Source organism: Danio aesculapii, chromosome 21 (genome assembly GCF_903798145.1).
Source record: "Danio aesculapii chromosome 21, fDanAes4.1, whole genome shotgun sequence".
NCBI lineage: Eukaryota > Metazoa > Chordata > Actinopteri > Cypriniformes > Danionidae > Danio > Danio aesculapii.
Window position 1 is genome coordinate 17,159,652 of NC_079455.1, and position 25,135 is coordinate 17,184,786.

Here is a 25,135-nt window from a genome sequence, read left to right on the forward strand (position 1 = left end):
ACAATATGACTAATGGGAATTTTTACTCCAGTCCGGGTTTTACCCCCTTCATCAATATTTTTGATTATCAGAACTTGTAATATATAAAATCCTTTTACTGTTTTTGCATATTATAATTTATTTTCTCTAATTATTACACAAAATGAAGTTATTTTTAACATATTTAAAGTTTCTAATGAACTGGATCACAGTCTAATTATGCATGTGGCTTATTGAGAGTGAGACTATAAACATGGAGAGATGATCCAGAGCTGACTATATAAGAAGAGGTGGACTTGAAACACTGCTGCTAGTTCTTTTGACTCCTGTTTGCCAACACTCCACAGTAAAGATGAAGATCTTCATTCTGGCTGTAGTTTGTCTGACTCTCAGCATCCACGCACAGAAGCCTGAACCCTGCAGTAAGACCTTCTGACCTGTCGTCTTTTTCCCGCACAATATACAACTAAAATTTAACTCTTGATTTGGATTCTTCAAAAAGTCTAAACAGATTTTGTTTCCCTGTTTCTTGATTTCCAGAGTCTCCACCTTTGCTTGAGGGCGCACTGACAGTGGTAAGTGGGCTGTATTTGTTGTTGATTTAGTTTAAGTTTAAGTTTGTTGTTGATTTAGTTTAAGTAAAAGTTAAAATGATGTGCTCAAATATTCCTGGGAAGTTTGTATTTATTAGCTGGAAATAAAAAGTCTATGTATGAAACATTTCTGCATAAAATTCAACAAGATTACTTATTTGAAATGATTAAATGGATAGTTCACCCAAATGAAAATTGACTATTTACTCACCCTCAAGTGGTTATGAAGTGGTTTATGACATTCTTTCTTCTCTTGAACACAAAAGAATATATTTAGAAGAAAGATGAAAACCTGTAACCATTGACATTAGCCCCTTTCACAACAGCAATACCAGTAAATATCCGAATAAATTACCAGAATGACTGTACCAGTAGATTCAAAAAAGCGCTGTTCACACACGCAAGGACGTTTCGGAATGTTTCCAGAAAAGACCATTCACATATCCATTCCAAAATACTGGCTAATTCTGACATCATTAACCAGAAATGAGCTCTAAACAGCTGCGCTTGTATTTGTCAGCATAGAAGGGGTCAGAATTTTGTTGATAGTTTCACTTTTATCTAAAGCTTTAGCATTCATGCAGCTGCTTTGTCCCAGAGACATCCAAAGGCAGAAGTGCAAACCACAACTAAATGTTTTCACATTTGACTACATTACAAATTATGTGGATGAATAAGTATTGTGAACAACTGCGATTAAACATATGGAGGAAGACTTCTACAAGTTTAGATGTACATAATGTGTGTGTGTGTGTGTGTGTGTGTGTATACTGGTGCTCACTGGCTGCTTCACGTGCACACGCATCAAGCAACCAGTGTTGCCAGATGTAGCTGACTGATTCCAGCCCAAAAATGTCGAAAAACCGCTGAAAACCAAAAAGCGCCGCCATACAATCAGTAGACTATAATAACCTGTCGTGTGGCTGAGGAGCAGGGGGGTGATTGAGAGGGGAGGGAGAGCTCACGCATTTCTACACTCTTTTAAGTGTTTTTATGCGAAGAACGGGGGCTATGGCATCATGTTGGGAGATCAAAACAGGTTTATAAGGGCAGACCGGGGCTGCAAAACCGCCCAAATTTTCACTACCTGCCTGTGTATTTTTTTACCCGCAAAAATAAATTCAAAACCGCCCAATTGGGTGGAAAACCGCCCAATCTGGCAACACTGCAAGCAACTGAAGCAAAGCCTGAAGGTAAACAAAAAGCGGTTCATCATTAGCATTTTATCGATCACTTTTTACACAGTTGGCATTAAGAAGGAACATAGAAACATTATCTGACTAACATCTAGCAGCTAAACCTGTCAGGAAAAATATTCAAAGGCTTTTATTTAATAAACAGAACAGATGTGAAGTCGTCTAAATGTTCTGACTGGCTGGAGTAGACGTGATTGCGCTCTTTCGGGTAATTTTCCTTCTGCGTTCACACAGAACAGCATTCTGGCAAATTACCGGTAATGTTACGACTTCTCTTTCCAGAAAATTGCCGGAACAAATTTACAGATATTTTCAAAAAGGGCCTGTTCACACATGATCCCTTTGTTTGTTACCAATAATTTTCCATAAAGGGCTGTATGTGTGAAAGAAGCTATTGTCATTGACATCTATACTAGAATGTCAAAGGTTACAGGTTTTCAGATTTCTTTAAAATATCTTCTTCAGTGTTCAACAATCTCAAACAGGTTTAAAACAAGTGAATGCATGAATAATGACAGAATCTTCATTTTTGGATGAACTACCCTTTAAATAATCAAGATCTGAACAGTACTCTCTTGTTTATTTTTGTTTTACGTACGACTTCAAAAATTTCCCACTGAAAAAGAGATACTGTTCATAGCTGTTAAATTGGTCTCCCATCTTGTCAGTTACCCAAAAACCCATTAAAAACTAGCATACCAAAAACATCCCGAGAAACCAGCAAACCTGCTTAGGCAAGTTGAAGATGATTTTGTAGCAGATACAGAGAGCTATCAGATTTTGTTTTTGTTCAATACAACAACATATTTTAGTGTTTGAATGTTATCAGCTGATCTTGTTTTTCTCTGTAAATTATTATATGACTAGCGCTTGTAAATCATTATATGACTAGCACTGAATTTTATATGACTGCTCTTCAGGAGTGTGTGTAAACGTTGCCATTTATAATCCAGCAAAACTGCCCAGATTCCTTTACAGAAAAAAAAACAGTCTACTGTCTGTCGCTTTTATTTAGGTTTAAATGAATTGTTAAACAGTGTTTGATGTCACACACTTCACTCCAAATATAATGTGGATTTTTTTCATGGGTTTTGTACTACATACCTCAGTACAAAGTATCATTTACTATATAATTCTCAAACAAATATCAACTTAAAATAAACTCTTCCAAATGTAATTTCACACATTTTTTTTTTATAAAATCAAAGCATTCATTGTTAAAGTTACTTGGCAGTTTATAGTAGCCTATTTTTAATACTTCAAAGGCGTAGTATGTAAGTTTGACACCCTGTGGTTGAACTAGGTATTATATTACTGGATTAAAACAAACGCAAGCGCAGGTTGCCAGATTGAGGATCGAGTCTGACTTTAGTCGTGTTCTAAATTAAAGCAATGGCACTGATAGAGGGAATATGTAACATATTAAAAGATTTTGTTTTAACCAACTCCTAGAATTGATATATTAGAAACGGCTTCGGTACCACTTTATTTTGATGATCCATTTGAGTATTAGTAGACTGTCTGCTTAAATATAACTGCTAAACTGGCATTGGGCAGGTTAGAAGAATCAAAACAAAGACAGATGTTCCGGCACGGAAACACATTTTCAAAGCAGAATATCTGACTTCAGTATTGTTTTTCAGATCAACAAGAATGTTCACCTAGCATGTTACTTAAATATCTGCAAACATATTATGGTAGTTCTATGCTTTAGAAGAGTGAAAAACTTACATACAGCACCTTTATTACAAATGATGTCATTCTGCATTGAGTGAACCTGTATAAAATCTCTCCTCAACTGTTCTTGCTAATTTTACCTTCCTTTCTCACAAAGTTACTCCCAAGCCAGCACTGGCGTGTGTTTGAGAAGTTCTCCTATGATGCCATTGGGCAGAATGTCCGAGTTCTCGCTGCTGGCACAGATGGAAACCAGACCTTTTTAACTGACTTGCTTCTGCTTTACAGAGAGGTAAAATGACTGGATTCAAAGGAACACTCCACTTTTTGGGAAATAAGCTCATTTTACAACTCACCTACAGTTAAACAGTTGAGTTTTTGAAATTTTTTGAATTCATTTAAGCCGATATTCAGATCTGGCAGGATCACTTTTAGCTTAGCATAGCATAGATCATTAAATCGGATTAGACCATTAGCATCTCACTCAAAAATGACCAAAGTATTTAAATAATTTTTCTATTTAAAGCTTTACACTGGTTACATCATGTACTACGACCCACAAAAGTTGCTATTTTCTATTTATAGGAATTTATTTCATCTAGATTTATAGGAACTATAATTCATAATGTCATTATGCCTGCTGCAGCAATGGTATAGAAGCAAAGTTACTTGATTAAGCCAGAATGAGAGTATAGTTTCTAGACCTAGACTTCTTGTTTTCTGAGGAGTACAGAAGTCAAGCTTTTATTAGGAAAAAATTATCTAAACTGTGATTTTTTTTTTTTTTTTTGAGTGAAATGCTAATGGTCTAATCCGATTCAATTATTTATGCTAAGCTAAGCTAAAAGTACTCTGACCAAACACTGAGATCAGTTAAAAGGAACTCAACTGTGACATGTAAAATGTTCATTTAAGAATAAATTATTTTTAAAAAAATCATCAGTAGTGTTTGTGTTGTTGATGACTGAGGGTTTGCTCTCCTCTAAACAGGGGGTCAGTTATGAGATCCACTACAGAAACCAGACTTGCATTAAGCAAGCATTGAAGGAGCCATTCAGACATCTTGGTGTTCCCCATAACGCCCATTTCCTGAGTCAGATGGTTTTGGGCAGCAGCTCTCTACCAGGACAAGGACTGCTGGTTAATGTCTGGAATGGGACATGGGAGGAAACAAAAAGTAAATAAAGATTCTTAGTCAGGCTTTTAACATTCAGAATAATACTATAATGAACACATCAAAAGGTTTGATCTTTATAAAAAGTAGGTCATTTTATGTGTGTGTGTGTGTGTGTGTGTGTGTGTGTGTTTGTGTGAAATAAATTGTTTAAAAATTAATTGATATTTATTTAAAAATGTAAAAAAGGCTAAATGTTTCTATGCAGATTAGGTTAATTGAATTAAAACTATTACTTGGTCAGTATAATAACAATGGAAGGTTATGCCAGATAAAGTAATAGCTGTACAAATGTATGTAATGTGTGTGTTCTCTGTACTGTCCTCTGCAGGCCATTACCTGATGAGCTTCACTGAGTTTGGTTGCATTCCCATCTCCATCGCTGATTTCACACAGAAAGCGGAGTTAGGCGAATTGACAAAGTAAGTGTTCAAACTTCTGCTGGCCTGTCCCGTACAGAGTCTGTGCTTTTCATTAAAAGCCGGGACCCACAAATAATACTGTAATCAAGTCTGCAATCTTGTCTTTTACTTAAGCACACTTGTAGCTCTCTGATGAACAACAGGAGATTATGCAACGGTGTCCCTTTTAACCAATTACACGTGTTTACTTTGCCTTTCCTCTTCCTGTGATCAAGGCCCTTCTTCATGCAAGGACAACACGCACATAAATAAAACAAAACAAAATGTGTGTTTCATGAACGCAGCGAAAGTAAACAATTGAGTGTGGACATAATTATAATCACAGAAATCAGATGCAGGCGGAATATTTTGAACAGATTTTTAAAGATATTAGTTGAAGAACTCGTTTCTAATGATGTTTTGTCTTCGCCATGATGACAGTACATGAGATTTCACTAGTTATTTTTGATACTAGTATAAAAGCCATTTAAAGGCTTAATTAGGTTAACTAGGCTAGTAATTAGGCATGCCATTGGACAACAGTGGCTTGTTTTTTAACCAACTGAAAATCGAAAAAAAAATCTTAAGGGGGTTAATAATATTGACCGTGAAAACTAATGACATTTTTTTAAACTACTTTCATTCTAGCTAAAATAAAATAAATAGTCATTCCCCAGAATAAAAGAAGAAATACTGTAAGAAATTGCCTCAGTACATTTATGAAAAATAATTACTGTTAAAATTTCTGCCATGTTTTCTGAGAACACAATACCAATGATTTAGCTTCAGAAGGATTAAGGGTACTTATTTACACGTGTTATATCTTATAACATAATGTGTGTTATTAAACTTGTTTCATGTACTTACTATAGTAATTGCAATTAATTCTGTATAACAGCATGCAGATATGATAATTCTGAATAACTTCATCCTGACCATAACAATATACTATAGTAGATAAATGTAATGGTGACGATAAATGTAATGGCGCAGTAGGTAGTGCTGTCGCCTCACAGCAAAAGGCTCGCTGGTTCGAGCTTGGCTGGGTCAGTTGGCGTTTCTGTGTGGAGTTGGCATGTTCTCCCTGCGTTTGCGTGGGTTTCTCCGGGTGCTCCGGTTTCCCCCACAATCCAAAGACATGTGGTACAGGTGAATTGGGAAGGCTAAATTGTCCGTTGTGTAGGAGTGTGAGTGAGTGTGTATGGATGTTTCCTAGAGATGGGTTGCGGCTGGAAGGGCATCCGCTGCGTAAGACATTTGCTGGATAAGTTGGCGGTTCATTCTGCTGTGGCGACCCCAGAATAATAAAGGGACTAAGCCGAAAAGAAAATGAATGAATGAGATAAATGTAATTACTAAAGTATGTAATTACATGTACAGTTGAAGTCAGAACTATTAACCCCCCTTTGAACTTTTTTTCTTTATTAAATATTTCCCGAATTTTCACAGTATGTCTGATAATATTTTTTCTTCTGGAGAAACTCTTATTTGTTTTAGTTCAGCTAGAATAAAAGCGGTTTTTAATTTTTTAAAAACCATTTTAAACATCAAAATTATTAGCTCCATTAAGCTGTTTTTTTTTTTGATAGTCTACAGAAAAAACCATCGTCATACAATAACTTGCCTAATTACCCTAACCTGCCTAGTTAACCTAATTAACCTATTTAAGCCTTTAAATGTCACTTTAGGCTGTATAGAAGTGACTTGAAAAACATCTTGTCAAATATTATTTACTGTCATCATGGCAAATATTTCTATTAAACAGAAATTGGGGAAAAAAATAAACAAGGGAGGGCTAATAATTCTGACTTCAACGGTATATGTTAATTAACATCACTCAGCAGTTAAATAAATAGGAAAAGTGTAACAAGGACACCTTAAAATAAAGTTTAACCAAATTAAGGAATCAATAATATTCCTAATTTTCACAACAAATGTTCATTTGAAAAACAAAATTGTAATAAATTATATTTATTTATTGTGAATTCATCACCTTGGAATTCTAAGGTTTTTATCTGCGTTCTGAATGATTTTGAGATATTGAGCTTCAAAGTTTTTGCATTCCATATAGCAAACAGTGTGTGTGTGTGTGTAACATTTGTTTTTTTAAAATAAAAAGTCCTAAAAGGTAAACAACATCCCATAATGTAAATAAGTTGCCATTTAATAAGAATGTCAAGAACTCAATTTTGACAAAAATGTCAGACAGAACCTTAAATTCTAAGGTGACGAATGGAACAGTTCATTTACAAAAATATGCAAAAAATTCCTTCTTTTTGCAATCTCTTATTCTGCCTAGCTGTCATTTTCCTGAAAAAACAATATTGTGCTTCTTTTACACCATAATCACCTCAGAGAAACTATGTGACTACGCAACAGCAAACTAACAGCAAAGTGCTTTTTTAGGGGTAAAAAGAACTTTATCTGCATGAGTATAATATTAATGAACATCCTGATGATTTACGCTGTAACTGTAACTCAAAGAAAAATTGACCAATGTCTTCGTCATGATAATGATAAACTATCAACAAAAGCTCAATCTGTGTCACAATCCATGTTAAACTGAAATAAAAGCACATTTAAAGGGTTAAAAGAATGACATTTAGACAGATTTATACACTCACTGGCCACTTTATTAGGTACACCTTACTAGTACCAGGTTGGACCCCCTTTTTGCCTTCAGAACTGCCTTAATTCTTCATGGCGTAGATTCAACAAGGTACTGGAAATATTCCAGGAGATTTTGATCCATATTGACATGATAGCATCAAGCAGCTGCGGCAACTTTGCACATCCATAATGCGAATCTCCCCTTCCACCACATCCCAAAGTTGCTCTATTGGATTGAGCTCTGGTGACTGTGGAGGCCATTTGAGTACAGTGAACTCATTATCATTTTCAAGAAACCAGTCTGAGATGATTCACGCTTTATGACTTGGCGTGTTATCCTGCTGGAAGTAGCCATCAGAATATGGGTACACTGTGGTCATAAAGAGATGTCAGTAACCATGGTCATGGTCAGTAACAATACTCAGGAAGGCTGTGGCATTGACACGATTGCAGCAGAAATCATTAGATCGAGACTCAGATCAGTCAACATTTTTCCAATGTTCTGTTGTCCAGTTTTGGTGAGCCCCTGCGAATTGTACCCTCTGTTTACAGTTTTTAGCTGACAGGAATGTCACCTGGTGGGATCTTCTGCTGCTGTAGCCTATCCGCCTCAAGGTTTGACACGTTGTGCTTTCAGAGATGCTCTTCTACATACCTCGGTTGTAACAAGTGGTTATTTGAGTTACTGTTGCCTTTCTATCAGCGCGAACCAGTCTGGCCATTCTCTGACATCAACAAGGCATTTGCGCCCTCAGAACTGCCACTCACTGGATACTTTCTGTTTTTGGGACCATTCTCTGTAAACCTTACTCAGACCAGCCTGTCTGGCATCAACAACCAAGTCACTTAAATCACCTTTCTTCCCCAATCTGAAGCTCCGTTTGAACAACAGCAGATCGTCTTGACCATGTCTACATGCCTAGATGCATTAAGTTGCTGCCATGTGATTGGCTGATTAGAAATTTGCGTTGAGCAGTTGGACAGGTGTACCTAATAAAGTGACCGGTGTGTGTAAATGTGTACAGTATATATTTAGTACATAGTATATGCGTCGTCTTCTCAATATCAAAATAAAATGACAGTGATGAGGAAACTGCGATGAGAAACACTTCTGAAATTGCAGATTTCTTTTTTTCACAGCTTCTTCGACCTAGTGGAGGGAATTGAGAACCCTGACGTCTTCATCCCTCCTTCATTCTGTGACTCTGTGGAAGTGCTGCCACCCAGGAAAAGTGCATCGAGCTCTTTCATCCCTGTTCTGTGAGAGGAATACCTGCGTGTTTGTGCTGACGGCACGTACAGCCACCATCTGTGGTTTAAATGTCTGTTATAAAACCTACATTAAACAACATGCACACAGAGACTACTGCAAGTTCTTTTTATTCTCACGAAAGTCAAATACAGATGATAAAGCAATCGCGCTCCTATCATAAACGACAGGGAGATTTTCAACTACAAGAATCAATCAAACAAACCCTAAATGAAGTAACCATATACAACTGAAGAACAAAAAAGATGCAGGTTATTCAAAGGAAAAACTGTACAATGTCCAGTGCCTGATGATATAGAGCAGATTCTCCAAAAAGAGTCTTTAGGGCGAGTGGGAGGGTAGTCAGGAAGGTTTGCAGTGTTGGTGTTCACATTTCACAGGTTTGGAGTCAAACCCACAGCACAGAGGCCTGCTGCTTCCGCTACTTGTACAGTATGTCGTAATGACCTGGTCGGTAAAGGAGGAAAATCTTGGGCTCACCGCCTTCAGGGAAGATGTGGTGATTGACCGTTCCTCCTTCTCCACGGTCCATGTACTCCACCTGGATGCAGACGCTTAGAGCCTGAGCCAGGGCTATGATGTGGATGTGGTCGCTCTCTTTGGACATGGGCTCCACCTCCTGGTCCAAAACAGAAGCACAGGCTAGTTTGAAAATGTTGCAAAGTCATTGAGGGTACATTTACATGGACATCAGTAATTGAATTATTTACCTTACTCAATCGGAATAAGACTATATTATGATTCATGGCGTTTACACTGATTAATTAATACGTTAATACAAAGCCATTCAACGTTCCCTCTTGAATTTCACATTTTATCTTACAGTTCTTCTTCATTAAGGCAGCATTCAAATGTTTGTCACGCTAAACGTGAAGATGGCAGCAGATACAAAAGCCATAATGCTCTTTTTGTTCACTCCAGTGTGCAGATGCAGTCACAAAAATGCAGGGATAAAAGTCCAACACAATGGTAACAGGTGTGTGCATGTCTCTACTGCACTTCAATAATGCGACTAAAATAGGAAGAGTCCACATATTCATTCAATTTGTGTTTACTTTCAGTATCAGCCAGATTAAAGTAATCAGAAATCTCATAGTAGATATCAGAGTATAGGGTACATGCCGAAGCATGCTAATAGGACTTTTAATTTGCCAGTAACCTGGGTTAATCGTTTCCGGTGAATTGTATGCCAATGCAAAATCCGCGCATTTAAGGTCTGTTTTCTTTAAAAATCAGCGATCTCCACTAGCTGAGTGATATCTGATATAAAGTGGGTCTCAGATTGTACAAGAAGCACTGCATTAACTAACATTACCCCCGCCATGTCTTTATAATATGAGCATTCATTTACCCCAGTATATTCAGTGGAGCTTCTGCGCGAGCCTGCAGATTTTTACGGGTGCGTGCGAGTAAGCGGCTTTTGGTCTAGTTTTACACTTGAACTACTAAATGAATGCCAAAGTCTGTTTAACTGATTGTATTTGCATTACATTACAACATCGATGCTGTAAAAGGAACCGTATAAAATGAGAAACAACTCACAATAATAGGTCACCGGAAGTTTATCAGTATGGGAAAAACACAAGCTTGGCATATACCCTATTGTCTTAACAGGGTAATATTGTTGTCCATCTAAATGTACTGAATATACTGCGCTTGGATAATGTGATTACTTGTGTTTACTTTGACTATGACTTTAGTCGGATTTAAGGATTACTTCATCCAAAAAGTTATATTCTGTTATTAATTACTCATCCTCATGTTGTTCCAATGCCCAAAGACTTTCATACATCTTTGGAAGACAAATTAAGTTATTTTAGATGAAATCCAAGAGCTCTCTGACCCTCCATAAACAGCAAAAAAGTCAATCTTTTTATTTCAAAACATTCAATGGCAATTCAGTTGCTTAACTTTAATTGTATAAAGCTCCAAGAACACTTTTGTGTGTTAGAGTTGTTTCCCAATGTTTTCTCTTCCATGTCAGGTCAGGGTGTGTGCGTTTAATATGAATAATATAAATGTATTTTTCCATTAGAGTCAGCAGGGTAACATGTAAGTGTCATATTGCTTGTATTAAACGCACACTCTAATCTGATGTTAATTACATACAGCAGGTCTCAGCCTAATTGAGTACACCCCATTTTGAAAATGAACATTGTTATCCATTTCTCAGTGAATATAGGCAATGTATTTTGGTGGATTTATACAAAACAGATTTATTAAACAGATATATTTAATAAAATAATATTTTAGTCACCAAACATATTGATAAATTGAAAGATAATACAATTAAATTCAAGCTAAATATTGTAAAAAAAAAAAATTACAACCTACAAAATTAACTAAATTTTACACTTTTTAAAGTGTATTTAATATTTTTCTATAACATAAATTTGGCTGTACTACTTTTTGGACCATTATCGTCAGTTATTTTGTTAGATAAGCTCCAGATTTGGCTTCAGTACTGACTAATCTAATGTAAATGCAGTTATAATATTGTATAGCTTCCTATTAAAAATATGAATTTAAAAGATAGATTTGTGGGGGGTGTACTTATATTAGCTGAGCACTGTGGGCCGGGGGTGTCAAACTCAATTCCTGGAGGGCCGCGCAGCCCTGCAGAGTTTAGTTCCAACCCTGCTTCAACACACCTATCCTTAGGTATCAAACAAGCCTAAAGCACTCAATTAGTTTGATCAGGTGTGTTTAATTAAGGTTTCAACTAAACTGTGCAGAGCTGTGGTTCTCCAGGAGCAGAGTTTGACACTTGTGACAAACAAAGCTGTATTTAAAGTGTTACTGGCATACAAAAAGTTTTTTGGAGCATCTTTGTATGACAACATTTCAACCACTGAAGTCACAAAGAACATTTTTGGTTTGGTCCTTTTCTGGAGTCCATTCTTTGTAAGTGGATTACTCAATTAGCTCGATTTGGTTATTGATGATTTGACATGATCCAGGATTGTTTCGCTCTTCAAAACTCAACCGAGAGTTGTTGTCATAGCAACAGGTCTGGTAGGTCAAACCTGCTAGTGAGCAGGTTTATTTCATATAAACAGGATCAGATCAGGTCTTTTCAAGCAAAGGTAATACTGAAAGTATGTACCGAATGCTGATATTTTCTTACAGTAGTAGTTGTATACACTTGGAAAAATAGTAAATATGGTAAAAAAAATATAAAATATATATATATTAAATAAAACTTAAAAAAAATATATAAATAAAACTTATGCAATCTTTACTCTGAAATAAAAGCATAAAGACTGTCATGGAGTGGTTCTCCCCAAGGTATTCAAAGAGAACATTTATTAATATGGACTTTTTAGACACAAACCCGTAATATTTTAATGTACCAGCTTTAGTACAATTTGTGTATGATTATAGACATGCTCAATATTCGACTTTTTTTTCTTCTTTTTTTAAAGAAGTAATAATTTATGGGATTCCTGCACATGCTTTGACAGCTAACATGATGGTGATTAATGTTTCGCAAAAGTTGCAGACACCTTTTCCAATATCAAAATGTTTTTTGATGCAAAATTTATTTAAACCGCCAGTTATTCTTTATGCCGATTAGGAAACTTGACTAGGCTGTACTTTGAATATCTCAGTACTCTTGCTGTCTATATATGGTTAGAGAGCTCCTGGATTTCATCTAAAATATCTTGTGTTCCAATGATAAATGAAGGCTTTAGGAGTTTGAAACGACATGAGGGTGAATAATTAATAACAGAATTTTTAGTTTTGGGCAAACTAATTAAAAGAGACTGTTGTTTATCAATGTATTGTCTTAATATTGAGATAGTATTAGTCAATGTCAACATTGTGGTGGAGCTGGGTGAAAATGAATCCTGTTGTCATTTAGTTGAGCGTTACCTGTTGGCAGAACTCTCGAACGGTGCGTCCGCCCTCGATGAAGTGCTGGAAAAAGTCTTCCTCTCTCTGCAGGTACCCGGAGGTCACCAGCCGCAGGTAGACGACCAGATAATCCGACACACTCTGCTTATTAAAGGAGGTGAGCAGCTCACCTACAGACGTTTGCTTATCACAGGCCTCAATCAGGTCCATGAACTGCAGAAAACAGACAAGAGGAAATTCATCATCCAAGAAATAGTGTACTGAGAGAAAGGACATAACGAAAAGGAAAAAAAATCTAGTTTTTTTTACATCCCAAATGTATCAATTATAGTATGGAATTAATAATAATAATAATTAGGTGATGCTCTGAAACTAATTTTAGGGCAAATTAAAAAAAAAAGTTAGGATGCAATTAGCCAAAAATTAAACAAATAGTTTGTTTTATTTTACATACATTTTACTGTATTAAAATGATATTAAATTATATTGTTTTATTATTTAAATCATGCTGAATTTGTTGAAAGTATCAAAATGGACAGAAACTACCTGACATCTCAGCCTTTCAAATTAAATTTAACTGGGTTTTAACAAGTTAACTGTCATGGATTGGTCAGGCTCTCACGACCCCCACTCACGAAGATCACCATCACCTGACTTCTAATGAGCACACAGCTGCATCACATTCACGAGCACCAGATAAAAGCACAGCACTCCAGTCGCTCATTGTCCGGGCTCGTCTCGACGAAAGCGGACAACTGAGCGACCACTCAGCGTAGTCATCCTCAGCTAAACAAACGATTTACTTACCTGTTCTCTTTGTATTCCTCCTAGTCTTCCTGGTCCTCCCGAATCGTCCTGTCTTCCAGTCCTTCCAAGTCTGTGTCATCCTCTGTCAGCTGCATCTGGTGTGTGCTGTCCATCCTCGTGTATTCCTGTTACCCAGCCACGGAGGAAAAGACCCCAACATCATTCCAGATCCTCCTGGCTATCCTTCATGTGCTCCTTGTTGTCATTCAATAAACACCCTAACGTTTCCTTACCTCTGTCTCCTGTCCGCTTCATAACAGAAGCCCGGACCCATAACGACGACAACATGAGCACCCTCGATCACTTTCAAGAGCTGGTGGACCAGTTGAAGCGGATTCTACAGCCACCAGCTCCACTTTCCAACGCACCACCAGCACCGAGCACTTCCGCCTCCACAGTTTCTTCTTCGGCCCTTCCTTCCAGTCCCATGGCCCGACCAGCGCCCTACTCAGGCGGAGCGGGGGAGTGCAATGGTTTTCTGTTACAATGTTCCCTCATATTCGAAATGCAACCTTCTCTATATCCCACAGATAAGTCAAAGATCGCCTACATCGTATCACTACTCTCTGGACCTGCACTTAAATGGGCTGAGACGATCTGGAACCAAGCCGGGCCGGTCATGAATTCCATCACTACCTTCACGGAGTATTTCAAAGAGGTGTTTGGACGTTCTGATGGGGAAGTAGCCGCTGGAGAGCAGCTGTATCATCTAAAGCAAGGTACTCTATCTACACAGGAATATGCTCTCCGGTTTCGCACTCTAGCAGCTGCAAGTGGATGGAATGAGAGATCGTTGTTGACCACGTACCGGCTCGGCTTGGAACCCACTCTCCGAATCCAGCTGGCCACATTAGATGATACAATGGGTCTGGAGAGATTCATCCAACATTCTCTCCGATGTTCCGATCGTCTCCGTTCCTATCAACAGGACACCATCACCCCCTCGTCTGCACTCCTCCAATCGCCTGAGTCAACAGCCTCTCCAGAACCAGAACCCATGATAATAGAGTCTGGAAGACTGACATCAGCGGAACGACAGAGGAGGCTGACCCGGGGTCTGTGTCTATACTGCGGTGTCAGTGGACACACCCGTATGGAGTGTCCCCTTCGTCCCATTCGGACTTCAGTGAGTGTATTCAGTACGAATATTGAACAATGTAAACCACTTACTACCACCGTACAAATAACTACTGCCTCTATTTCTCTCCTTGTCACAGCCCTCATCGACTCCGGGTCAGCAGGGAACTTCATCTCCCAATCCCTCTGTCGTCAACTCCACCTCCGTACTGAGGCGTCCTCGCATATATACCAGATACAACCGATAACCCAGTGCACTCGATCTTCGACCCGTATCCATCGACAATGCGAAGACATCCTTCTTCAAGTGGGGCTGTTACATCAAGAGAGGATTCAATTTCTGGTTCTGGAGGGTGCAAATATGGACATCATTCTAGGGCGCCCGTGGCTGGTGAAGCACGATCCCATCATCTCTTGGGGCACAGGAGAGATAAAGAAATGGGGATCTGGATGTACACCTACCTGTTTTCCAAATCTCCCTCTTCAAGGTCGGAACCCCATTTCTTTGTTTGCAACATCGGTCGAGAGCCCTCCTGAGAAGCAGTCTATCCACATTCCTAAGGAGTACAGCTCCTTTCATGATGTCTTCTGCCCCAAGAGAGCTTCCCAGCTACCGCCGCATCGGCCATGGGACTGCGCGATCGACCTAGTTCCAGATGCCCAGTTGCCAAGAGGTAGGATCTACCCGCTCTCGCTTCCAGAGAATCAGGCAATGGAAGATTACATAAGGGAGGCTCTGAGTCAGGGGTACATACGTCACTCAAAATCACCAGCCGCCTCAAGCTTCTTCTTTGTGGCCAAGAAGGACGGAGGGCTGCGTCCATGCATCGACTACAGGGTCCTAAATAACGGTACAGTAAAATACCGATATCCCCTTCCTCTGGTACCAGCCGCTTTGGAACAGCTCCGAGAAGCTAAAGTCTTCACTAAATTGGACCTCCGCAGCGCGTATAATCTGATAAGAATACGTGAGGGGGACCAATGGAAGACAGCATTCGTGACCCCTACTGGCCACTATGAATATGAGGTCATGCCTTACGGTCTGGTCAACGCCCCCTCCGTATTCCAAAACTTCATTCATGAAGTCCTCCGGGAGTTTCTTCACCACTTTGTAATAGTGTACATAGATGACATCCTCATTTACTCCCGGAGTGAGGCCGAACATCGCCAACACGTTGCGGAGGTCCTACACACATTGAGAGAACATCACCTCTACCTCAAAGCGGAGAAATGCTCATTCCACCAGAAGTCGATTCATTTCTTGGGATACATCATTGATCAAACCGGTATACGTATGGATGGGAAGAAAATTGAGGCTGTTCTATCCTGGTCAGAACCCACTTCCATTAAGGAGCTCCAGAGGTTTCTTGGGTTTGCTAACTTTTATAGACGGTTTATCAAGGACTACAGCAGGATTACATCACCTCTCACTAATCTCCTCAAGGGTAAACCCAAAGGACTGGAGTGGACCAAAGAAGCAGCCGCAGCCTTCCGCCTTCTTAAGAAGGAGTTCACAAGGGCCCCACTCCTGACTCATCCTGACCCAAATCTTCCTTTCGTGGTGGAAGTGGACGCATCCACCACCGGCGTCGGGGCAGTATTATCTCAACATCATGATACACCGCCCCGACTGCATCCCTGTGCCTATTTCTCTCGGAAGTTGAGCCCGGCGGAGCAGAATTACAGCATAGGAGACAGGGAGCTGCTAGCAATCAAGCTAGCCTTGGAGGAGTGGCGTCACTGGTTGGAGGGAGCCAAACATCCGTTCCAGGTGATCACAGATCACAAAAACCTCCAATATATCAAAGAGGCCAAGAGACTATGTCCACGTCAAGCCAGATGGTCACTTTTCTTCTCACGTTTTGATTTCTCCATTTCCTATCGTCCAGGACCCAAGAATCTAAGAGCAGACGCTCTCTCTCGTTTACACGAGCATCACGATCATGAAGAACTCCCAACGAAGATTCTTCCCGAACACATCTCCATTTGTCCGATCACCTGGAACGCTCCTCCAGTCGTTGCCACTCCGGAAGCCCCTGCTCCGCCGGGATGCCCTCCTCATCGGCAGTTCATACCACCTGAACACCGGGTAGATCTGATCCACTCCTTACATACCTCGCTAGGCACTGGACATCCAGGGATCAACAATACTCTCTCGCTAGTATCCCAACGATTCTGGTGGCCAAACATGGCAAGGGATGTGAGGCAATATGTTTCAGGGCTGTAAGGACTGTGCCCAATCCAAGAGCCCACGTCATCTACCCGCTGGAAAGCTCCATCCCTTGCCGATTCCGAACCGTCCCTGGTCACACCTAGGAGTGGACTTTATCACTGATCTCCCTTCGTCAGAAGGTAATACCTGTATTCTAGTCATAGTAGATAGATTCTCAAAGTTTGTCAAACTAATCCCTCTGAAAGGTCTTCCCACAGCCTTTGAAACAGCCGACAATATCTTTAATCAAGTCTTCAGGTCATTTGGTATTCCAGAAGATATTGTGTCGGACAGAGGTCCACAGTTCATCTCACGTCTATGGAAAGCCTTCTTCAAGCTCCTAGGTGTGGCCGTCAGCCTCTCTTCTGGATATCATCCCCAAACCAACGGGCAGACAGAGAGGAAGATTCAGGAGGTGGGACGGTTCCTGAGGACCTTCTGCAGTGGTCACCAGAGCTCCTGGAGCCAGTATTTGGGCTGGGCAGAATATGCCCAAAATTCACTGCGGCAACCCTCCACCGGACTCACGCCATTCCAGTGCGTCCTGGGCTTCCAACCACCGCTCTTTCCCTGGGATGGCGAACCATCTGATGTCCCCGCAGTGGATCACTGGTTCCGGGAGAGCGAGAGAGTCTGGGACGAGGCTCATCAACATCTGCAGAGGGCAGTCCGTCGAAGCAAGGTAACCGCCGATAGAAGAAGGTCTGAAGAACCCAGATACACACCCGGACAAAAGGTGTGGCTATCCACCCGGGACATACGCATGCGACTGCCCTCTCGCAAGTTAAGTCCCCGATTTGTTGGTCCCTTCACCATCGTGGAACAGGTTAACCCCGTCACCTACAAACTACAATTACCCTCTCACTACCGTATTCACCCTACATTCCACGTATCACTCCTGAAACCCTATCACGATCCTGTTCTTCCCTCCACAGAGCCTGACCACGAAGAGGAACCCCCTCCTCCACTGCTCCTAGAAGAAGGAGCCGTCTACGCAGTGAAGGAGATCTTGCGTTCCCGACGTCGTGGTGGCCAGTTGGAGTACCTGGTGGACTGGGAAGGGTACGGCCCCGAAGAAAGGACATGGGTTCCCAGAGCTGATATTCTCGATCCTAGTCTCATGGTGGAGTTTCATGAGAGCCACCCTGAGTTCCCAGCGCCTAGAGGCAGAGGGAGACCACCACGGCGTCGGAGGTGTCGGCCCTCAGGAGCGGGCCCTGGGGAGGGGGGTACTGTCATGGATTGGTCAGGCTCTCACGACCCCCACTCACGAAGATCACCATCACCTGACTTCTAATGAGCACACAGCTGCATCACATTCACGAGCACCAGATAAAAGCACAGCACTCCAGTCGCTCATTGTCCGGGCTCGTCTCGACGAAAGCGGACAACTGAGCGACCACTCAGCGTAGTCATCCTCAGCTAAACAAACGATTTACTTACCTGTTCTCTTTGTATTCCTCCTAGTCTTCCTGGTCCTCCCGAATCGTCCTGTCTTCCAGTCCTTCCAAGTCTGTGTCATCCTCTGTCAGCTGCATCTGGTGTGTGCTGTCCATCCTCGTGTATTCCTGTTACCCAGCCACGGAGGAAAAGACCCCAACATCATTCCAGATCCTCCTGGCTATCCTTCATGTGCTCCTTGTTGTCATTCAATAAACACCCTAACGTTTCCTTACCTCTGTCTCCTGTCCGCTTCATAACATTAACTGGGCGTTAACCTGAGATTGGTGCAGAGTAGAGATGTAGTGAAAGCACATTTACATAGCATCCAAAGTTAAATCATAATCGAAAGAGTAAGACTGCATCAGAGGGGAAAGGTGGCATATATTTTTGGTTTGCATATTTTTTTCTTCTGGCCAAATACGGATAAAGCCATTTTTAGAGGCAGAAAATCTGCTACATTCATAAATATAATGTTAAATATATATAAATATAAAAAAGCAGGACTGAAACTATTAATATTAGATGTTATTTAAGTGTAATATAGCTGAAATGTTGTAGATGAAATATCTAAAATTGACCCGTGTTCACACTAGAAATTGAGCGCTTCAAATGTTTTGTTATGGTCTCGAACTTTTTTAAAAGTATGGAATCACTTGTAGGTGAGTACACTTTTTTGATGAACTATCCCTTTAAAACCTTCGACTTCACTCACCCTCAATTCATTCTAAACCTTAGGACTTTTGTTCATCTTTAGAACCCAAACTACATTTTATTTTCCACCAGAGTTATTTCTGTGACTCTTTTAAATCCCTTCTGACGCTTCAGAATGTTCATAGAAAGGTATTTATTTATTTGTTCATTCTCTTTTCAGCTTAGTCCCTATTAATTTGCAGTCGCCACAGCGGAATGAACCGCCAACTTATCCAGTATATGTTTTACGCAGCATATGCTCTTCCAGCTGCAACCCATCGCTGGGAAACATCCATACACACTCATTCACACACATACACTATGGACAATTTAGCTTACCCAATTCACATATAGCACATGTCTTTGGACTTGTGGGGGAAACCTAAGCACCCGGAGGAAACCAACGCAAACAGGCAGAGAACATGCAAACTCCACACAGAAACGCCAACTGACCCAGGCGAGGCTCGAACCAGTGACCTTCTTGCTGTGAGGCGATTGTGCTACCCACTGCGCCACCATGACGCCCCATAAAAAGGTATAATCCATTTAATCTGAGCAGTTTAATAGAACACACGTTAATGCTATGATGAACAGATATAATATATCCTGCATTTGCATTTAAACTGTATCAGTGAACAAACAGAATTTCAAGCAAACCAGATTCAACTTTACTGGTTTCCATGTGTCAAGTGAACATGCTAAATCAAAATGCTAAAACAATTGCATCTCTACAGAAAACCTGCATTGTTCAGTTCATATAGTTATATTCTAATCATTTTACAAAATGCTTCAAAGCATCAGAATTTTGAGTGAATAGACTGCCTGTTGAGGGACAAATCTTTCATCGAAGTGAAAAACGACACGAGGATGAGAAAGACAACCTTTTTATTTTAGGATGAACTCAATTTTAATTAACAACATGGATCTTCTAGAATAACACAGAATGTTTAGTTCATATTCCTCCAAAGACTTACCGTGTTGTGAAAGTCTTCAATGGTGAACTCTGTAAAACCCTGGCTGACCAGATCCAGTTTACTCTTGGCAGCGATTGCCTTGAACCTGCCAAATGAACAAAACCAAACAGAATCTGTGCTAGTTTACAGGAGCTACCTGAGAGCATTCATACGTTCACGTAAATGATCTTAACAGGCTTGACATAACAAGCAGCTTGTCTGACCACAATGGCTATGTTTACATGCACCCATTACCGTCAATCCCAATGAATTGAATCTGATCGTAGATCTGCTTACATGTACTCTAAACATTGTAATCTGATTCAAATATCCGTTTATGCATGTTTTATATAAATTCCGATTAAATTGTTTGTGTTTAAGAATAATTAGGTTCAATGTAGATTAAAAATTGAATATTTTTTAAGCAAGCTACAGGTGTCTGAAAATAAAAATATTAGTTTTAATTATACTTTAATTACACGTATATTATGTAAATACAAACGTGTATCTTTTGAGATTAATCGTTTGACAGCACTAATATATACATATAAACAAGCACTTTACACAATATAGTCATGCATAATTTATTTACACAAAGATATACACAATATGGACAAATATTTAGTAAATATGAACTTATTTTGCATGCTATATATATATATATATATATATATATATATATATATATATATATATATATATATATATATATATATATATATATATATATATATATATATATATATATATATATATTCATTCATTTATGTATTATTCTCTCTCTTTTTGGCATTAGCTACTTTAATATTTTTTCCAGATGTTCTTTAATTCTTAATACCAATTTCTAACATTTAATTCTACTATTTATTTTATTTTAATTTAAACTTCTATTGAGGTTCAAGTGCATAATTTAAAAAAAAAAGCAACATAAAGAAAAACATACAGCCGTTTTGCATGTTTTATCATGAATCGAACTAAATATGCAAAGGTTAATTCATGTCAACATTGGGACACATGCGCAGTGCAGAGACTTAAGAAAGGCAGTCAGATTCAAGCTTTTACAAGGTCTTTTTTTGCTACTGGATTAGGCTTTTAATTAAAATTTCATACGGGTTGAGCTTATTCGGATATATTAAGTGTTTTAAATCCAATTAAATTGTGAATCGGACAACAAACTAATAATTTGGGCACAAGTAAACATAGCCGACTAAAGATGATGTGACACTGGCTGCCAATTATAAAGCATTTACCATCTTAAAGGACCACTTCATTGATAAACTAAATTCTGTCACTGTTTACTCACATTAATGACAATCCAGAAAGTGTGAAAGACTTTTGTTTATCTTCAGAATATAATTTGAAGCGAGTTGTAATTATCAGTAAGATTTATGTTCCCCGATTTAATTTCTATTCATCCAAGATGCTTGAAACATCAGTGATTTGAAAAGAAAGAATAAAATACTAAATTTAATCACTTCATTTTTCCATTTTTTTTATATTTGTAAGCAAGTTTTAAGTAAATAAGTTGTCAGTGGAGGAACAGAAATTCAGAATTGTGTTCTGAAAATAAGCAAAAGTCTTGTGCATTTGGAACAACATGAAGGTGATTAAATGATGGCTAAATTTTTCATTGTGGATTGAATTAAAGGGCAGTATTAACCGAAAATTTAAATGCTAACATCATTTAATAATGCTTTTATTATTCTAAGCTTAACTTTCTTCTGTTAAACACAGGATATTTTGATGGAAAAAATCGACTTCCAACTAAGGATCTAAATGACTACTAGTTTACAAAATTCTTACATATATATATTTATTTTTATTTATTTATTTATTTTTTTTTTCTAGAAGTCATAAATACTTTTAACCACTTGAGGTTGAGTAAAGTTCTGAAAATGCTGTTTTTAAGCTGAACTATCCTATTAGCATCCAGCTTTATGAAGCAATATCCATTCATATTCACATAGCCACATGAACAGCTGATGTTCATTGATCTAAATGTAGACTATCAAAAGATTACCGGTGTAATTCTTTACTGTCTTCGAGTAAGGACTCCAGATGTGAGAAACCAAAGGCTCTGTAGAAACAGTTCCCATCGGGTCGTGTTTTGCGTACAGAAGCGTACTTCTCCTGCAAATCCTGTTGACAGCAACAGTATAACAGATAACAGATTAAATATATTTGTGCATTAAACACTTTAGCTTCAGTGTATAAGATAAGACAAAAAGTATAGTTTAAGCATAACATCCTATGAGCATTGATTCTGAATGGAAGCTGGACTTACTCTTATCTTCTGCTGGTAAATGGTGTCATCGTCAGCATATTCTCGCTTAAGCACAGATAGCTCCTGTCTTTCTGACACCAGAGAAATGCTGGTTGCTATCTGCAATGATATTCCCGATGAGTTACAGTTTAAAACACCCTTTTTAATGAATAAGCAACATATGTATCACAAATAAGAAAGTGTATATGGGCTAAAATTAAAGAAATAAGCAGGGTTTCAAATACTTTAGATTCCTTTCTTTTTGTGATTAGATAGATAGATAGATAGATAGATAGATAGATAGATAGATAGATAGATAGATAGATAGATAGATAGATAGATAGATAGATAGATAGGAGCAATTAATAGATATTAATAGATTAGCAATAGTTAAAATTGACTTCATTACAAATAACTAGAATTTATCTCTCTTTTTTCCAGCAATAAACATTCAAATAAATTAATAATATATATATATTTTTTATCATGTGTTAAAATGTCTCAATATCATTTTCAAACATCTTTATTTCAGTTTTACTTCAAGTCATAGTCTTAAAAATTGTTTAATTTCTTAGGAGGACAATAGGTATAACTAAAATAATATTACATGTTTTAATATTTTCATCTTTATCATGTTTTAAAATGTCGCGATATTGTTTTTACACATCTTTACTTCAGTTTTTCTTCAAGGCAAAGTCTTAAAATACATTACGTTTGATTCATTTTGGTATATCTAAAATACTATTATACGTATTAATAATAGTTTCATTTTTATCATGCCTCGATATCGTTTTTACACATTTTATTTCAGTTTCGTTCGTTCTTCGTACCTTGCTTAAATGATCTAAGATGATTTGGCAGATCCAGAATCTTTTAATCTTGGTAACTGATCCCTGGCTAATTTGGATCTTCAAACAAGCTCGTGAATGACGATTAGAAAGTCTGGATGAACTGATCTGAGATTACTGCGTTTGTTGTCAAGGACAGATCTATCAATCCTCAAAATCATGATCAGCAATGCAATGACTGGCTGATGGCACATCAGCGTAATGACATCATCTGATTAATATTCAATTATCCATCTGATCAAAATGGCATAACATTTTCTAGTAAAGCTTTTGTTAAATATGACACGCAATAACTCCACATTTGTTGTGGGCTGCAGGCTTTACACTTTCATGTGTCAAGAGTTTCTAGCAATTTATTTAGTCTTATATTTAGAGCGGATTAATCGGCGTAATAACTGGCTGTTTAAATTAAAAGCATTTTGATATTGGTGAAGGTGCCTGAAACGTTTGCGAAGCATCAAATCATCTGCATATTATCTGTCTAAAAATATGAATTACTACATATATTATTATTCCTTTATAAAAACAAACAAACAACAACAACAAAAACTGTTTATTATTGTGCATGTTGTTCTATTGTGCAATTGTTCTACTAAAGCTGGATCGGTACCTTAAAATAGTATCCGTTTGTATGTAAAAGTTTCACATTGATGTTCTCTTTGAACCCCTTGGGGAGAGAACACCCCGTGACAGATTTTGTACTTTTATTTCAGAGTGCTTATAGGTTGCTACTGTAAGAAAACATCAGCATTCGGTACATACTTTCAGTGTTACATTTGTTGAAAAGACCCAATATAATCCTGTTTACATGAAATTAACTTGCTCCCCAGCAGGTTTGAGCTACCAGACCTGTTGCTACGACAACAACTCTCGGATGAGTTTTAATGAGCAAAACGATCCTGGATCATGTCAAATTATCAATAACCAAATCCGGCTAATTGAGTAATCCATGTACAAAGAACAGACCCCAAAGCATAATCTAAAAATATGTTTCGTTTTATTTATTTTAGCATAACTAAAATACTATTACATGTATTCATAATAATTTTATTTTTATCATGTGTTAAATGCCTCTATATCGTTTTTACACATTTTTATTTCAGTCTTACTTCAAGACAAGAAATGTTGCCCTGGCAAATTCCTGAAATATATAAATCCTGTTGTATCCTGAAGTTTATTGTGAGATATATTTTTTTAGAACTAAAACAAATTCAACTGTACCAAAACAAACCCATTAGTAATAACGTTACATTAAAAACATGTCAAATTGTATAAGAGAATTTAACACCACGAGTACCTCTTGTTGAATTTTATCTTGCTGTGCAATAATGGCTTCATCATATGCAAGACAATTCAGCCCTGTTAAGAAAACAGAAAACATATAAAGCGGACGCTATTAACAAATATATCGATCACTTTACAAAACTGGCAAACAAATATTTGTATTGCTGTTAATATTAGTTTAATTGTGTTTCTTCTTTTTGTCCATGTCCATGTGATCAGTATTTTTGTGTCACACGAGAAAAACACATTCGTTTGTTAAACAGTAATACTGAGCTAGCAAAAACAACTGCTTTGAAACGTAAACAATGAACTCTCTGCTATTGTTATTAGCAGGTTAGCAATGCGCTAGCTGCTCGTCTCTTAGCTTACGTGCCTCCGCCAGCTTAAAATAACACTAGCATGTGCAAGTCGACGCAAACCAAAATCAACTCTTGCCAGAACGCAATTAAATCTTATTTAATATTCTCACCATCAGCCTCCTTTGAGAGATTTCCTGCTGTTGCTCCTCCGCCATGTTCCAGCTGAACAGTCATTTCCGCTTGAGAGATGAATCGACTTCCGGTCGACAAACTTTACCTGAATTTACGTTTCGAACATTGGTTTTTCTTGTGAAAGCTACAAGTGAGTACATTTCTCGACATTGTTACAAATAGTTTAGAATGACTCCACCAAGTAAACAAGGCTCTAGAATAAAACTCGTCATTTTCTAAACGTCTTAAAATAAAGCGTACAAAACATTAAACTCAGAATATTATTTAATATTGTTTTTCAACATGTAGTTTACAAAACATTCATAGATG

The 25,135-nt window shown here is 38.3% G+C and overlaps 2 protein-coding genes across 2 annotated transcripts; one reads left to right on the top strand and one right to left on the bottom strand.

Annotated features, from left to right (window-relative positions):
• The first annotated feature begins 274 nt into the window (after window positions 1-274).
• epdl2 (ependymin-like 2) lies at window positions 275-8,991 on the top strand. The gene is made up of 6 exons (XM_056446456.1): window positions 275-401; window positions 520-554; window positions 3,603-3,737; window positions 4,436-4,622; window positions 4,951-5,041; window positions 8,771-8,991. Exons 1-6 carry the CDS (start codon window positions 332-334, stop codon window positions 8,892-8,894), a joined length of 642 nt encoding a protein of 213 aa, XP_056302431.1. The 5' UTR covers window positions 275-331; the 3' UTR covers window positions 8,895-8,991.
• Window positions 8,992-8,995: 4 nt separating this feature from the next.
• Window positions 8,996-24,864, bottom strand: otub1a (OTU deubiquitinase, ubiquitin aldehyde binding 1a). Its single transcript, XM_056446454.1, is given in 8 exon segments — window positions 8,996-9,519; window positions 12,777-12,971; window positions 19,962-20,046; window positions 21,961-22,079; window positions 22,225-22,323; window positions 24,349-24,410; window positions 24,805-24,822; window positions 24,825-24,864. Coding segments are annotated over 8 exon segments (801 nt in total). The 5' UTR covers window positions 24,850-24,864; the 3' UTR covers window positions 8,996-9,321.
• Between the last annotated feature and the right edge of the window lie 271 nt (window positions 24,865-25,135).